Source organism: Pelodiscus sinensis, chromosome 1, assembly GCF_049634645.1.
Source record: "Pelodiscus sinensis isolate JC-2024 chromosome 1, ASM4963464v1, whole genome shotgun sequence".
NCBI classification, from domain to species: Eukaryota; Metazoa; Chordata; order Testudines; family Trionychidae; genus Pelodiscus; species Pelodiscus sinensis.
Genome location: NC_134711.1, coordinates 126,233,370 through 126,250,542, shown reverse-complemented (window position 1 = coordinate 126,250,542; position 17,173 = coordinate 126,233,370). Strand labels below are relative to the sequence as shown.

Here is a 17,173-nt window from a genome sequence, read left to right as displayed (position 1 = left end):
CCTTCCCCTGCTTTGGAGACCTGCTCTACTAGCATGAATAGAGAAGGAACAGAGGGAGTTGCATTGCGTGCACACCTAACAGACACCAACGGCACGAGGAGGGACCATGGCGTGGCAGACACTGCTAGAAAAATCTCCGGTTGCTGGTGCAAGAACGTACCAGCACCCAGAGTGGTGCACCCCTGGGACACATATCTCGAAGAACCACCATTACTGCACAAGATGAGTAACTCTTTCTTCTTCCGGGTCAACATTTTATTTTCTCCAGAAACGTCCCTCTCTTTTGCCAAATATTCCTTCTCATGGTATCGAGAGCCTCTTGCATAGTTATTCATGCCATGTTGCAATAGCTGTTGCAGCTTTTTCCTACTTGCAACCTAATCTGTGTCCTGATTGTTAGTATCTCAGGATCGTCCTCTTCCCATCCATAGTTTCTGTTCCTCTAGGGAGCACAGGCTCAACGTCAGTTCACCTAGCCCAGCCAGCTTGGGTAACTGTGCTTCAGAGCCATCATTTTCTGACCAGACTAGAGAGCAGAGTTGGGAATTGACCTTGTTGTGCCTCTTCTTGGTGTAGAGTTATCATCTACTCAATGTTGCCTGGTTTACCTACAGGGGAAAGAGAGTTTAGCTACTACAGAGGAAAAGATAATTTTCATTAATTTCAGGCAAGTGGAAATATAACCCTTAAGGCTTCCGCAATATCAGCTAATATTTGAGTTTTCTCAGGTCCCATCTTTTGGCCATATTTTCTTACTATTGTTCCCACTTGGGCACCTCCACACCCTCTGGTTGGCACAATCCTTTGGCCACGACTGCTACTGCAGGCCAGAAAGTGCACTAAACTGTTTACCAGTATTTCTGTTTGTGATAGTTTTCTCTAGTACCGTCTTACATCCAGCCATGTGCCTCCCCCTTGGGCAGTGCACTACCTTGGCATTATCATAGGGCTTCGAACATCTCTTGTTGAAGCGGGGAGGCTGACACTTTGATGATTCAGTTATTTTTCCTTCTTGTTTTTTGTTGTGTAGGTGGGGTCATCCTACTGTCAGTCCTTACTGCTGCTTGGTAGGGTAGGAGAAAAAACAATTATGAAAAACAATTGCAAAGTAGTAATAATCCCTTCACACCAAATAAACACACACATGCATGCGTGAACACACAAACATTTTAATTTAGTGTTAAACGTGAGATTTTAAACATTTATATATCAAGAAATCCAGAATTCATCTTGTTACAGCAGGTTTAACTCTGCATCTATACCATCTACACCAGGGGCAGTGAACTAGAACCTTTCCATACTGTGACAGACCCAGACCTGCTGGCTGCCACATACTATGGTCGGAAGATATGCTGGGGCTTGGGTGAACAGCTTTCTCTTCCCTGAGTTAAAAAAAAAGGCCAAGCCTAAATGCAGCATAATCAGGCAGGCACCTGAGGTGAATTGGATCTTGCTAGATGCTATAGGCTAATTAGACATCTGCAGCCAATTAAGGCCTATGGAGCTGCTTTAAAAGGTCTCCCCATCCCCAGGCAAGGCTGGAAGAAGGAAGAGTGAAGGACAAGAATAAGGAAGTGCTGTGTGCAGGAGCTGTGTAGGTGTGAGTGGAGGACTGAGAGCAGTTACCAAAGGAAAGGTACTGGGAGGGATCATTTGGGGAAGTGGACCAGGGAAAAGCTGCCAGATTGTGAGTGGCAGTATCCCTCTCTGTTGCCACTGTCTTAGGGTTCCTGGGCCAGAACTCGGAGGAGTGGGCAGGCCTGAGTTCCCCCGCAAACCTTCTCACAACATCTCAACCTCTGCCTCGAGAAGGGAAATCAGGACTCCAGAGGGGATTTTACTCCAAACTTATGAACTAGCCTGCGATGAGTATGGCTCGGTAGACTGTGGCTCCTGCCTCTAGTGAAGAGAATGAGAGCGCTTGAGGCTAGCACTATCCCTCAGTAGTGCGAGTCCCATGGGGAACAGCTGGAGCTTTGTCTCGCTATTGGCCTATTCCAAAGCCCACTGAAGTGACTAGAAAGACTCTCATTGACTTCAATAGGCCCTGCTTGGAAATCTAGAAATACTGTGTACATTCTTGTGTCTCATGTTTAATAAAGATGAATTTAAACTGGATAGATGCAGAGAAGGGCTACTATATTAGAGAGGAATGGAAAATCTGCCTTTGAGAGGAGAATTAAAGGGCTTGGTATGTTTAGATTAACAAAACAAAGGAGATATAAATCAGAGGGAATAAAAATCATAGGGTTGGAAGAGGCCTCAGGAGGTCACCGAGTCCAACCCCCTGCCCAAAGCAACACCAACCCCAACTAAATCATCCCAACCAGGACTTTGTCTAGCCGGGACTTAAAAAACTCCAGGGAGGGAGATTCCACCACCTCCTTAGGGAACCCATTCCAGTGCTTCACCACCCTCCTAGTGAAATAGTTTTTTCTAATATCCAACCTAGATCTCCTGCACTGCAATTTGAGACTATTGCTTTTCATTCTGCTATCACTGAGAACAGCCTCTCTCCATCCTCTTTGGAACCTCCTTTCAGGTAGTTAAAGGCTGTTATCAAATCCCCCCTCACTCTTTCCTTCTGTAGACTAACAAGCCCAAATCCCTCAGCCTCTACTCTTAAGTCATGTGCTCTAGCCTCTAATCATTTTGGTTGCCCTTTGCTGGACTTTCTCCAATGTGTCCACATCATTTCTGTAGTGGGGGGGCCCAGAACTGGACACAGTACTCCAGATGTGGCCTCACCAGTGCTGAATAAAGAGGAATAATCACTTCTCTAGATCTGCTGGCAATGCTCCTTCTAATGCACCCTAATATGTCATTAGCCTTCTTGGCTACAAGGACACACTATCATATTCAGCTTCTCATCCACTATAATCCCCAGGTACTTTTCTGATGAACTGCTACTTAGCCAGTCAATTCCCAGCCCATAACAGTGCTTAGGATTCTTCCATCTCTGCGCTTGTCCCTGCACTTGTCCCTGTTGAGCCTCATCAGATTTCTTTTGGCCCAGTTCTCCAATTTGTCTAAAACACTCTGGACTCTATCACTACCCTCCAATGTATCTACATCTCCCCCTAGCTTAGTGTCATCTGCACACTTGCTGAGGATGCAATCCATCCCCTCATCCAGGTCATTAATGAAGTTGTTGAACAAAACTGGCCCTAGAACCAACCCTTGAGCACTCCACTTGATACCAACCAGACATTGATCACTACCCATTGAGCCCGACAGTCGCCTTCTATCCACCATTCAATCCATACTTCCTTAACTTGCTGGCAAGAATACTGTGGAAGACCGTATCAAAAGCTATGCTAAAGTCCAGGTATATTAAGTCCACTGTCTTGCCCATGTCCACAAAACCAGGAAGGGAGAGAAGTTATTTAAAATTAGGGGCCAATGTTGGCACAAGAACAAATGGATATAAGCTGACCAGACAAGGGATACTAGATGAGGAATTTCTCTGAGTTACTATAGAGAATTATTTCCCAAGCTTCTAGCTGGAGGTCTCACCCATGCATTCAGGATCTAACAGATCTCCATGCTTGGTGTCAGGCAAGAATTTTCTCCCAAGTCAGATGGATAGAGACACTGGGGGTTTTGGCCTTCCTCTGCAGCATGGTCCATGAGTTATTTTCTGATAAGAACTAAAATGGTGGATTCTCTGTAACTTGAAAGTCTTTAAATCAAGTTGAGGCCTTAAATAACTCAGGTTATGCACTTATCACAGGAATGGGTGGGTAGGGTTCTGTGACCTGTGACATGCAGGAAGTCAGACTAGATTATAATGGTAGTCTCCTCTAGTCTTACCTTGAATACTGCAATGTACAGATGTATTTCCTATTGTAAGTAAAGGGAAATATAAGGAAATGTTGCTGGTACTGAAGTTACCCTATCTATTTACTATATTCAGTAAAACTGGTTCATTATTAACATATTATGTTTGCCCAGTAGTATGTCCCTTTGCCCATCATTGTTCAATCTTGTAAGAAAAAAAAAGCATGCACACAGTACATGCACAGAGGAGAGTTTGGGTTGCTATAGTAACCTTAAATCTCAGTTGCTTTACTCCTATGAGTTTAAAATCTGTAATGTAATGTTCCATTAATGTGGTTTATTAAACTCACTGTTCTATTTAGTTGTTCGTATGAGGTCAACTCCTGTCATGCCAGGGAGTGAGACCTTTTAGAGCAAGGCGTATTATAATCCAAATCATCAGAAAGTTGCTAGTGCTTCACAGGCACTTCTCAGACATTGATTTGCTTTGTGATAGAGGGAATGGTTCACAGCTTTAAACCTGAAATTCAATTTTGGAGGACAGGAGATGTCAATATAATTGTATAAACATGTAACTCAATGAAAGACAAACACTTCAAACAGATGCTAAAAAGAAAAAAGCAGCAGCATTTTATTTTCACTTTATCTCCTCACTCCATGTGATTTTTTTTTTTCCCCCATGTGATATTTTTAGCCCACTCTCTCAAGTCATCCCACTCTCTACTTGTAAAAATAAATCTAAAACTGTAAGTTTGGTAACAAATTGTGTGAAATGGCTTTTCTTGTATTGGAGTCTATTGCTACTTCATAATCTTCCCCAACATCTAAATTGAATTGATTTATCATCTCTCCATTAAAAGAAGTTCTTTCTGACTGTTGGTGCAGTAAACACAGAGGAACTATATGAAAAGAGGGAATGTTGTCTAGTGGTTAAGGCAGGGAACTTGGACTTCAGAGTTCTTCAAAAACTTCAAAAAATGGCTCCAGTTTAGGCTCCTGCATTCATTTTTCACTACTAAATTTCTTACCCTGTTTTTCAATAGTTCTGACCACACAGAAACTACTTGATATTCTGTAGGAGCAGCTGGATGCATAGTCCCATTGATAATCAGGTACTAAATTTAGGCACCGAGAAAAGGATTTAGGAGCTTAACGCTAGATAATCATTTCTGGAAATCTTAGTCTTGGGTTCTGGCTGTGCCACTCTCTCACTGTATGTGCTTGAGCCAGTCTCTTGGTCTCTCAATACCTTGGTTTACAAATCTGTAAAATGAGCACTACCCTCCCTGGGCTTTACTTAATTGGTGTTTATGAAGCACTTTGAGATAGTTGGATGAAAGTGCTCAGTATTTCAATTCTTAGTTTATGAATTAATAATGAAAAATATGTCAATTCTGGAGACTTGCCACACAAAAAAACCTGAGTAGGCCTTTTTGAATAGGCAGAACTGTGCACCAGGTTATTTGAGGGTATTTTTACAAGTACAAGCTGAGGAAATAGGTGGGATCCAAAGAATCAGGTGCAGTTGCCTAGAATCACGCTTGCCGAAGGGGTGGTACAAAGGGGACAATTGCCCAGGGGCCCAGTGGGGGCCTGAGAGCCCTGGTAGATGCCACTGTAGCTCTGCCAAAAAGCATCTTTTGATTGAAAGATGCTTTTGATACGCTACATGCAAGTTCTGGGACAGGTTTATTGAGCCCTATAACCTACATGGGGCATATCAAAAGCATCTTTCAATCAAGAAATCAAGAGATGCTGCAACTGCTCCCCAGAGCAGGAAGGTTGGGCCAGGGGAAGGGAAGGGAGGTGCGCTGCAGCTGCCCTGCTGCTCATCCCAACAAGTGGGGATAGAACAGGGCTGGACCAGGGCTCCTGTGGCGGAGGCAGGGGAGCCACTTGGGGCTTCTCCAGATGGGACAGGGGGCCATTGATTTTTGCCCTGAGGCCCAGAATTGCTGTCCGTGGGCCTAACACAAACAGATTGCTTTCTTTGGCTAATCGAGAGCTTCCCCTCCCTAAAATCAAAAGGACTCATTTTCCCCTAAGCCAATCCCTGTTGGAATGCTGCTGTTATTACAAGAGTCACAAGCGTCAAAGCATTTGACAGAATTGCAAACATCTGTGTCTATAGCCAGCCATTGCTTCATCCACCGCCAAATTGCCAATTCCTCTAATGTGGTATTTTGCAACCAGAAAGATTCTGTTTTCAAGAAAAAGCATCTCTTGGGAATTTTTAGTTGGCAGCATCCTGGAGTTTAGCCAGGATACAGAGATTTAAAATCCTTCTATTGCTAAAAGTGCCAAGGACATAATGAGCAGGACTTTAATGGACAATTTCCCTAAGAACTGCAGGATTATTTTGGCCCAGAGTGAGGTTTTCCTTCACTTGCCATGTAAGTGGGTAACATTGTTAACTTACCTGATAAGTGCTGAACTTATGAGTGCTTTATCGGAAGTTATCTGCTCCAACTAATCTTTCACGCAATCCATTGGCCATTTGTTTTCTCATGATTGGGAAGGATGAGTATAATCACAGTTGTAATGAGTCCATCTAGCCAGCTGCTCTCTCCATCGAAGAGAATGAGTATCCACCAATACGTGCAAGTTCAGTTCTTAAGGAGGCACATCTTGTAAATTTCCACTTTGTAACTTCACAGCATTTAGAGTCTTTGTCGGGAAACTTCTCACCTTTCTCTAGTCCCTGCAGGATGGGACTAGAAAAGGGGCAAGCAACAATTTTGGATGGGGGGAGGGGGGGAGGATGGCGCTACAAGAATTTGGAAAGTGGTCAAGGGCCACACTCCCTTCCATGATAGTAATGGAGGAAATGTGGGATGGTGGTTGGGTGCAGATGGGATCGTGGGGAAAGGGATCTGGGTGCAGAAGGCGGTCTGGGGTCTGGGAGGGAGTTTGGGTGATGGAGGCAGTTATAACCTGGGTCACAAGACTGGGGTGCAGGGTTTTGGATTGTGACCTAGGGCAGGAGGGGGTTGTGACCTGGGGCAGGAGATTATGGTGCAGGATCTGGGAGGAGATATGGGCTAAGGAGGGGGCAGAGGGTTTGGGTTATGTGGGGTTGAGGGGCAGGAGCGTGGGGGCAGAAGGTTCGGGGGAGCAAGGGGCTGGGGTGTCAGAGGCAGGCTGTGGCTGGGAGACATTACCTGGGTAACTCCCAGCCAGCAGACCAACACATTTCTCAGGCAGCTTCTCTGCCTACCCCCACCCCCGCACAGGCTGCAGGGGCCATGTGGGTTGATGAATAAGTGCCCGGGAGGGGAGGGGGAGTGGTGCTTCACAAGCTGCCTGTTCTTGAAACAGGCAGCTCCCATTGGCCAATGGGATTGTGCTGGGGGCAGGAGCATTGCATGAAGCACCACTCCTCCCTCGCTGGCTCACAGCTGAGAAAGAGAAATGGATGTGGCAGCCGTTTTTCTGAACGGTGTTAGGAGGGGAACGCAGGTCAAGCAAGGAGTCTGCCTGAGGCTTCCCACTGAGTCCGTATGCCGGATCCAGTGACTTGGCGGGCTGGCTCCGGCCTGTGGAGGGTATTTTGCCCAGGTCTGAACTAGAGTGAAGAGGAGGAAAGGAGTGAAGGGGAGGACATAGCTGCTGTTGCTTCTGAAGGGACAGATCTGTGGAGGAAAGATGGTGACGCTGCTTTTCTGGCTTGGGAGAGTTGAGAGGCAAGAAGTGGGACAATGGAGTGACACTCAGCTTATTGTGGTTTCATGCAAATCCCCGTTTTCCTTTTAGGGAATATTATTGTATACAATATCGTGTTACTGCACCACAGAAGGTGACATTTAGTTGTTTAAAAGTCAAGAGGCTGATTCTTAGAGCAACTTTAATTCTTTCTTGCCTCTGAGCATTGCAACAGGGCTTTCCAATACAGGCAGTCCCCGACTTACGCGGATCCGACTTACGTCGGATCCGCACTTACGAACGGGGCTTTCTCGCCCCGGAGGTCAGGGCGAGAAAGCCCCATTCGTAAGCTGCTCCGGTGCCCCTGGTCTGCTGGAGACCGTCTCCAGCAGACCAGGGGCACCGGGCGGGTTCCCGCGCTTCTGAGGCTTTGCCAGAGCAAAGCCTCAGAGGCGCGGGGAACCGCCGCTGCTGCCGCTTCAGTCTGGGTGCCTGTGGTCTGCTGGGGACCGTCCCCAGCAGACCACAGGCACCCAGACTGAAGCCGCAGCCGCGGCGGGGTCCCTCGCCTCTGAGGCTTTGCCAGAGCAAAGCCTCAGAGGCGCGGCACCCCGCTGCCGCTGCGGCTCTGCTCCCCGTGTCCCTGGTCTGCTGGGGGGGGGGGCGCAGCTAGTGTGCGCCCCCCCCCCCAGCAGACCAGGCTTTTGTTTTGGACTCTGGGGCAGAGCAGCTGGGGTGCTGCCGATTGGTCCTGCAGCGCCCGCTCTGGGCACTACTGGACCAACCCTGCAGCACCCCAGCTGCTCTGCCCCAGGCGTCCCCAAGTCAGCTTCTGCTGAAACTGACCAGCGCTGACTACAGGAAGCCCCAGGCAGAGTTGCTCTGCCCCGGGCTTCCTGGAATCAGCTGCTGATCAGTTTCAGCAGCAGCTGACTTGGGGACGCCTGGGGTTCTTAAGTTGATTCTGTATGTAAGTCAGAATTGGCGGTCAGTTTCAGCAGTGTCTGAATCTGGACGCCAGTTCCGACTTACATACAGATTCAACTTAAGAACAAACCTACAGTCCCTATCTTGTACGTAACCCGGGGACTGCCTGTATAAGGATTTGGAATTTTTCTACTACACTGATCTATGTGAATCTCTCTCCACAGGTCCAAAGCAACAAAATCCCATAATAAATAGCAGTAAGCCAGTGTAGAAGACCGACAAATAGGCTTTGCTGCTCCTTAATATCCGATCACCACACAGCTGAGAATGTGGATCCTTATCACTATGCTAGAGGTTGGACAACAGAGTCCTTCTTAGGACTTGCCTACTATATGTGGGAACAACTGTTCCTGAAGAACTCCATATGTAGACAAGTGCTTAGACAGTCTCTGCTAGTTTTTGCACCATCTAGGCACTGCAAGACACTATCTCCTCTTACAACATAATTGGCTTCCGTTATGACATGTGATTTTACTCGTTAATATAGTTTATATAGTTCTCCCTTTTTTAGTATCACAGTTGCCTAGAGTGAGTTCAGTTTTTCAATATATCCATTGATGGAGCCTCAATGCCCTCTCATGGCAGCTGTTCTACTGTCAAACTGCTTTTTTAGAGAGCTTTTCTTTCTCTCTAAGTGAAACTTGTTCCTTTCTATCTAACAACCATTGCTTTTGTAATATAGTTTTGGCTACTCTCAGGCTACTGAGACTTTCCCCTCCTTTGTATCTCTTTTTTTTATCATTGATTTGCATAGAATTCTCATATTACTCTCTTCATAAATGTATTATGAAAAATGGTACTGACATGGTATCAACTGAGTCAGAGTTCAGGGATTTTGCACATTTATGGATGCACAGCTGTTGTTTTTCTCAGTTATGCAGTTTCCTGCACATTCATTGGTATATGTATCTGATTTTGCATAATAATTTACAGTTATAGTTCCATCATTTTACAGTATGCAGATTCCTTCATTCTGATTGACTGACATTAGCCAGTTATACTATAGGGATTTCTCTTCCATGAAAATCTCCATATTCTTGATTGGCTGCTATAATCCCTCTGCTCTGAGTATGTCCATTCTCAGAATTTTCAAGCTACTGGCAGCAGCAATAATGTCGCATCAATTTCTCATGCCTTTCATTTCTTTGCTGGGATGTACAATTGCATTTCTCTGTCTGTTTTCCTGTTTTATTTTTAAAATAGAAAAGCTGAAGTGTCACTCAGGCAAAATGGGTTACAGGATCTTGTGGATCCGAACAACCTTCATTTGTTTGTGAGACATCATTAACCTTAATTGTAATATTTAGCACTTCACAACGTAAAAGCTCTGGCCAAATGTTGCTTTTGGAGCCTCACACAAGTCCTTTTTAAGACAGGGAAACAGATACATAAAGTCTATATTTCATAGGTACTGAATATCCATGGCTCCCACTCACTTCCTTTGGAGTTGTGGCTACAGAACACTTCTGAAAATCATGCCCAGAAAGGCTGAGGGCTAAACTGTGCCTTTCAGGTACATATGGTATACACCTTTGGTATATATGGTTGTGACTATTTTCTTCCACTATTTGATCTGAGGAAGTGGGTCTGACCCACGAAAGCTCATCATCTAATAAACCATCTTGTTAGTCTTTAAAGTGCTACATTGTCCTGCATTTTGTTTCAGGTACAGGTATTCCATGATCAGGAACTGTCAGGGTTCAGCCTTCAGCAGTGCACAGCCACACTGCTCCGGGGAAGCACACTTTAACCCAGGGCTGGGCAAAATATGGCCCAGGGGCCAGATCTGGTCCACCAAGCCACCGCATCTGCCCCTCAGACCACCCTGCTAGGATCCTTAGGCATGCAGCTGCCATGGTTTAAAACACAGTCCTTGCGGCTCTCTGCTCTGCAGGGAGAGGGGAAGCTTCATGCAAGCTCCCAACCCAATCCTCAGTTCCTATTGGCCAGAAACAACCAGCCAATAAGAACTGACCTCAGCCAATTGCTCAGCTCCTACTGGCTGGAAACAGTGCAAGCCTCTGACTCCTGCCCACCAGCACTGCCATGCAAGCCCAGTCACACTTTGGTCACATGGGACTTTTTCCAAGACTACACAGTGAGGCAGGTAAAGAGCTGTCATTAAAATGCAAAATGGAACCCAGCCCTATGCACAGCCCATTGACTTTGCTGCCTTTCTCTGATGAGTCTGTGTGAAAGAGTGAGGAAGACAGAGAGAATAATAGAATGAAAAGAGAGAGAGTAAGAGATTTTTGTGCCAAGCTAAACGTTTGGTTTCAAACGCAACAGACAAGGAACTCTGTCCACTATCATTTTGCTTTGGGATAACACATTCGAGCCAGTCCGTGATCTCAAAGGGTGTGTCTAGACTACAGGGTTTTGTCGACAAAACTGGACTTTTGTTGACAAAACTATACCTACATCTACACTGCCGCTGAGTTCTGTCAATGTTATGTCGACATAACTCAAAGGCAGTGTGGACGTAGGTATAGTTTTGTCAACAAAAGTCCAGTTTTGTCGACAAAACCCTGTAGTCTAGACACACCCTATCTGTCAACAAAACTTCTGTGGACAAAAGCTTGTAGTCTAGACGTACCCAAAGTGTGGTCAGGAATATAGGATATATCATGTAATAAATGGCAAAGGTCTCCAGGAGGAAATGCAGACCCGCTATGGAAATAATTATTCCCTTTTATACTTGGACCTAACCCTCTTTTCCTTACAGCCATCGCTCTGTTGAAGGTCACCAGAAAATGTAAAATGCTTTATGATGGAAAATACAGGATTATGTAGCACTTTAAAGACTAACAAGATGGTTTATTAGATGATGAGCTTTCATGGGCCAGACCCACTTCCTCAGATCAAATAGTGGAAGAAAATAGTCACAACCATATATACCAAAGGATACAATTAAAAAAAATGAACACATATGAAAAGGACAAATCACATTTCAGAACAGAAGGGGGATGCGGGAGGGGGGAGGAAGGTAAATGTCTGTGAGTTAATGATATTAGAGGTGGGGAAGGGTAGATGTCTGTGAGCTAATGGTATTAGAGGTGATAATTGGGGAAGCTATCTTTGTAATGGGTAAGGTAGTTGGTGTCTTTGTTCAACCCCCTGCGGAGAGTGTCGAATTTTAGCATGAATGACAGTTCAGAGGATTCCCTTTCAAGTGCAGATTTGAAAGTCTTCTGGAGTAGGATGCATGTAATTAGGTCGTTGAGACAGTGTCCTTTCTGGTTGAAATGGCAAGAAACTGTTTTTTCTTTGTGATCCTGTCTAATATCTGTTTTGTGGGCATTGATCCTTTGGCGAAGTGTCTGAGACGTTTGTCCAATGTACATAGCAGATGGACATTTTCAGAACATGATAGCATAAATTATATTTCTGGATGCGCAGGAACATGTATTCTTGATCTTATAACACACTTGGTTTGGCCCAATAATGGTATCGGCAGAGTGAATATGTGGACAAAGCTGGCAACGGGGTTTGTTGCAAGGGAAAGTACCTGGGTTGGTATTAGTGTGGTATGTCCTGTGGTTGTTGGTAAGAATCATCTTGAGGTTAGGTGGTTGTCTATAGGAGACTATGGGTCTGTTTCCCAGAGCTTCTTGGAGTTTAGTATCCTGTTCCAGTATAGGCTGTAATTTATTGATAATGTGTTGGACAGGTTTAAGTTGGGGCCTGTAGGTGATGACAAGTGGTGTTCTATTGTTGGCTTTCTTGGGTCTGTCTTGTAGTAGATGGTTTCTAGGTATTCGTTTGGCTCTTTCAATATGCTTTTTTATTTTTCCGGGTGGGTAGTTGAGGTTTATAAATGCTTGGTAGAGATCCTGAAGTTTCTGGTCTCTGTCAGTGGGATTAGAGCAGATGCGGTTGTATCGAAGGGCTTGGCTATAGATGATGGATCGTATGGTGTGTGCTGGATGGGAGCTGGAAGCCTGTAGGTAATTGTATGAGTCGGTGGGTTTTCTGTAGAGGGTGTTGTCTAATTTTCCATTGTTGATTTGTACTGTGGTGTCCAGGAAATGGATCTCTCATGTGGAATGGTTCAGGCTGAGGTTAATGGTGGGGTGTAGGTTGTTGAAATCTCTGTGGAATGTCTCCAGTGTTTCTTGGCCATGCATCCAGATCATAAAGATGTCATCGATGTAGCGTAAGTAGAGAAAGAGTAAAAGGGGACGGGAGTTGAGGAAACATTGTTCTAGGTCAGCCATAAAGATATTAGCATACTGTGGGGCCATGCGTGTACCCATGGCTGTGCCGCTGATCTGGAGGTATAAGTTGTTCTCAAACTGGAAGTAATTGTGGGTGAGAACAAAGTTACATAGGTCTGCTATCAGGTTGGCAGTGGTGTCCTCTGGGATAGTGTTTCTAATTGCTTGTAATCCGTCTTCATGTGGGTCTGGCCCACGAAAGCTCATCATCTAATAAACCATCTTGCTAGTCTTTAAAGTGCTACATAGTCCTGTATTTTGTTTCAGCTACACCAGACTAACACAGCTACATCTCTATCATTATGATGGAAAGACACCTTTGAAAATCTCAGATGTGGGAGCTGAGCATCCAAATCCCATAGGCCACTTTTCAGAAACTCAGGTGAAAAGTCCAAAATATGCTGCATGTGCCCAGGAGCTGGGATAAAGGTGGCACTCCATACATTACCTAGACACTCCCTTGGCTTGCTTTTTAGGGCCAGACTGCTGTCCAGATTCCACTCCAATGCAGTTCCCTTGATCTGATGGTAATAGCTACCATAGAACTTTTCTAGGGCATGGAACCCTCTATAAGATCTCAAGGAAGTGTGGTTGCCATGGTTTTCTAAAATATTCATTTTTATTCTTCATTGAGTAGCTGCATCCATGTACTCTACTTAAGTGTGAGCAGGAGTACTTGGCCTAGCAATACCTTAAGGGAAATGCCCACGCCCTGCAACCATAGTCCCTCCCCTCGCTGTAAAAGTCCAGTGTCACTACAGTCCTCTCTGTTCCTTCTTACCACCATGGCGAGAGTCAGAGCTTCTTGTCGATTCCACCTCATACTTGCAATCTAAGATTTGTTTTCCTTTAGGTAGTAGTTAGTAGTACCTTAGGTTAAGTGTACTAATAGTATAGTAATAGAGTAGTGGGCTGCCTTGTATGCTGTTTTTACCAGTGTTCAAGCACTGTCTTGTTTCGGAGAGGAGGGGCAGGTGATCCCCAATAGTGACCCCCACAGTAGGTGCTTGCCAAGTGCTCCAACTGCAAGATGTTCACCAAGAGGACCCAAGTGGCAAGAGACTTGAAGCTGCAGCAGACCTGCTGGAACAGCGCAAGAGGTGTGTGTCTGATCGGCAGTCACCTTCACATTTGGCAAGCGATACCTCTTCTTGTTCAGGATCAAGTCTTCTCCCAAGAGGAAGAGGAGTTCTCCATCCTCTGATACAGAAAGGAAGAAGTCCCATAAAATAAATCTGGACCATTCCAAGGCTAGGGGAGACTTCTAAGGGAAGTGTCGATGGGCACCGTTCTGCCTTCAGCTCACGGGACAGAGCAGTAGTGTCTTTACCCACTCCCCACTTCTGCACTGAGAGTAGATAGGGCTGGTTCTATTGACTCTAGTTCCAGCCATGGGATATCTGTTGTCTGGTACTGATGACATCAGCCCCAGCACTGACTGCCTCCACACTGGCAGCATACTGGAGGAATAGGCTCAGGGTCACTTGTAACTGCAACGATTTAGAAGAGGCTATCACTGTTGGACTGGATGATCTTGCTCTGGAGTGGGTGAAAGAGTGAAACCACAGGCACTGAGGAATATCCTAAATATTCCAAGGAGGCCACTGGGCCCATGGATAAGGCATGGTTGGCCAGCTGTGCACTCTGCAGGGGTCCCTGATCTGTACTGCAGGAACAGGAGCAGGCTTAAATTCAGCAAGGCCTTGTTTGGAGCAGAACTCCTGTAAATATTTTCCCTTGACTCTAGCCCAACCCTGCTTGTTTTTAACCAGCAGTCCACAGCCCTCTGGAGGACCTTGAGCCAATTGCAGGGGGATCTGCAGGGCTGAACAGACAGACACATTGGCATTAGAACTCTGGCCATTCTCCAGGTCCTCCTACCCACCTGTGCAGGGGGATAGGTTGCCATTTTGTGAAGATTGATTCCCCTCTCTCGCTTCAGTTCATGTTTTAGCAGTCCACATAAAGGCATCCCGTCCCTTACTCGCTTGCGTAGCCATACTGAGTACTTAGCAAGTTGTGCTCTGTGTCCAATGAGAACAGTAATAAATTTAGAACTATCATTTTGTTGTTCTTTTTAACCAATTTTTCATTAAGCAAGGGGGCCATGAAATATTTGCAATGGAGTTTATGCCACGTAAAGACTAGATCAGAAGAGGTGAACGTACCTCAGGAGCAGATGGACTAAAAGAGCAATTAGCGTTTATATGTCGAAGTGTATTCTCAATTGCACATACAGAAGAGCATCTGCAGCAGCACAGCAGCAGATTTGGCCCGCTCCTTACCAACCCACCATAATGTTCTCATGCACAGGGAAAGGTGTGACTACAATAATAGTACATTCTGGTGGTGGAAAAGTTACAGACCTTCTGATCTGATTTGCAGCCAACCAACCTCACTTTTCAGTGCTGAGAATGTGCAGGCAAAATATAAGTGAATATGCCCTGTGCACTCAGTTATACACTGTACTGAACGTATGCTCTATTTATGTATAGGGGTGGGATTCATACTGTAAATTCTCCATATACACACTGGTGCTTGGCCACCATTTCCCACTGTTTCACTGTAAACCACAAAAATGGTCTTTTTCTCCATTACATAGGTCTCGCTCTACTTTTAGCAAGTTTAAAAAAAACCAACACTACATTGCTAGTGTTTCTCATTTCTTGTTTCAAACATGTTGCCCAGCACTAGTTATAAGGGAAAGACAGTGTCTAGCTTTTACCCCAATCCAGTTCAACTACTTCACTCCTGTCCCCCAGTGGTTTATCATCCAGAAATGGCAATGGACAGTAAACAGGAAGCTTTTCTGATTTGTCATGCATCATGGATATGGTCTTTCACAGCTTGGTATCTGCTCCCCTGCAGTCTGCACACCCATGGCTTTTGTAATCCAATCAACAAACAAGTGCTCAGACTGATAAGAATGAACAACAGACAAGAAAAAATACCAAGCACAATCAAGCTCAATAGGACATTTATGCATCCCTTAGTTTCTCCCCCCTCAGAGTCTAAATAAAGGCTCAATGCCTTGTATAACGTAGCATCACCCCCTTACTGTTGCTGACCTCTCCCAACTCAAACTTAGCTGCCTCCTATCACAGATATACATGTTTCTTATATACGGCATGTCTGACAATTTGGGGCTGATGCATTCCATGACGTTTTAATTCTTGAGAGGTTTTAATATTTGTGTTATAAGGTTAGACCTGGTCCAAACAAAACACTTGTTTTGCAACAGATGATGTTTCCTCGCGCTTTGCTTTCCTAAATACAGCACTAGTCTGTTAATCTGGAAGAGTTCTTTCATGTAATAGATACAAGCTATATGCTCATTTGAGACCAAAACTGAGTGTGAATGCACTTTTTCACTATCTTTTTAAATCAAACATAGCTCTCTGTTCCAAGGACATTTGCTGCTTTAATGTTGCATACACTATGTCCCTCATTATATATAGTCCATTGATGTTAATGGAAGTTTCTACTATGATGGGTTTTGAATGAGACCTGTATACCTGTCTCACCAATAGCAAGTCTTGCAGCCATGAAACTAGCCTGAAATAGGCCAGATAAGGAATGGAGAAATGGCTTCTCTCCAGACAGCATGCAAGAAAGTCTGTACTTGATTTCATGAATCTCAACATTGTCTAGTTTTTCCTAACATAGGAAATTATTTTCCTGATATTAAATACATGTAATTGATGTTTAATTTTTTATTTTTCAAATGGCAGAAAGAAGCCAAAGGTTGGATCTTGGGTAGTCAGGTGAGAGAAAACTCCCAGGCAGTGAAAGTATCCCTTGTTCTCTCTGAGAAGTAGTTATCTCCAGAGAAAGCAATAGCATTTAAGAAAATAACATTGTCCAGCTTCAAAAACCTTTGCTAATTTGTGTTAATGACTACTGTTGTGAATAACTGACTAATGTAAATATGAGCCAGCTTCTGATACCCTTACTCACATTGAGTAGCAGCTTACTGCTCACTTGAAGTCAAGGTAGTGATCCATGTGCTTAAAGCTAAGCATGTGTTCAAGTGCATTGCTGGATGGGAATCTCTGTGGTTCTGCTGTGCTGTAAATTAATTTGTACTGGTTTTAAAGACTGAATGATTTAAACTATAGAAACAGCTGCTCACTATTTTAATCTCAGTGGGTGAACATTTTAATTTCAATGGGTGAAAATTTTTGATAATCTCTCTGTTTCCAAACATACTGATATGTTACGTGAAAACCTAATTTGCTACTTTCCTGTGGTCAATTTCAGTTCTTGTCCTGAGGAAATTAGAGATTGTGTCATGTGCTAATTTGGAATGAATAGGGGGCAGCTAATTCAATGCTTTGACATTATTGTACTAAATTAATCTGTTGAATCCAATTTAACTTGTTTTCCTGACTGTTTTTGTTTATGGTGTGCTAGCTGCTTGGTGCAGGTCTGACTGCCTATTTTGTCTATATTCTCTATAAAGAAGAGGAAGAAGATGCGTATTCTGTAATGTGACTGGTTAGCCTTCTTTACCCCTACTATGGTATGGTGCGTGTGCTATTCTTTTA

The 17,173-nt window shown here is 44.5% G+C and overlaps 1 protein-coding gene and 1 long non-coding RNA gene across 23 annotated transcripts in view; one reads left to right on the top strand and one right to left on the bottom strand.

Moving 5' to 3' along the window:
• The window catches only part of TSPAN11 (tetraspanin 11), a 271,525-nt gene that overhangs the window by 202,075 nt on the left and 52,277 nt on the right, over nucleotides 1-17,173 (top strand). For 7 of the 21 annotated variants that reach the window (XM_075900437.1, XM_075900508.1, XM_075900555.1 and 4 more), the window contains 2 exons: nucleotides 16,358-16,390; nucleotides 17,040-17,153. The exons of 9 other annotated variants lie outside the window; for them this stretch is intronic. In XM_075900437.1, coding sequence (XP_075756552.1) covers nucleotides 16,358-16,390; nucleotides 17,040-17,120 — 114 coding nt within the window. In that variant the 3' untranslated portion in view covers nucleotides 17,121-17,153. The remainder of the gene's footprint in view (nucleotides 1-16,357; nucleotides 16,391-17,039; nucleotides 17,154-17,173) is intronic. 5 more of the 21 variants (XM_075900427.1, XM_075900462.1, XM_075900464.1 and 2 more) reach the window with 5 other exon arrangements.
• Nucleotides 1-17,173, bottom strand: part of LOC142818748 (uncharacterized) — a 60,683-nt gene that overhangs the window by 28,379 nt on the left and 15,131 nt on the right. The window contains exons 2-3 of one of the 2 annotated variants that reach the window (XR_012896401.1): nucleotides 932-1,060; nucleotides 552-608 (exon numbers count right to left, since the gene is read on the bottom strand). This is a non-coding gene — a long non-coding RNA (uncharacterized LOC142818748). Of the gene's footprint in view, nucleotides 1-551; nucleotides 1,061-17,173 lie in introns of both variants that reach the window. The other variant, XR_012896400.1, reaches the window with a different exon arrangement.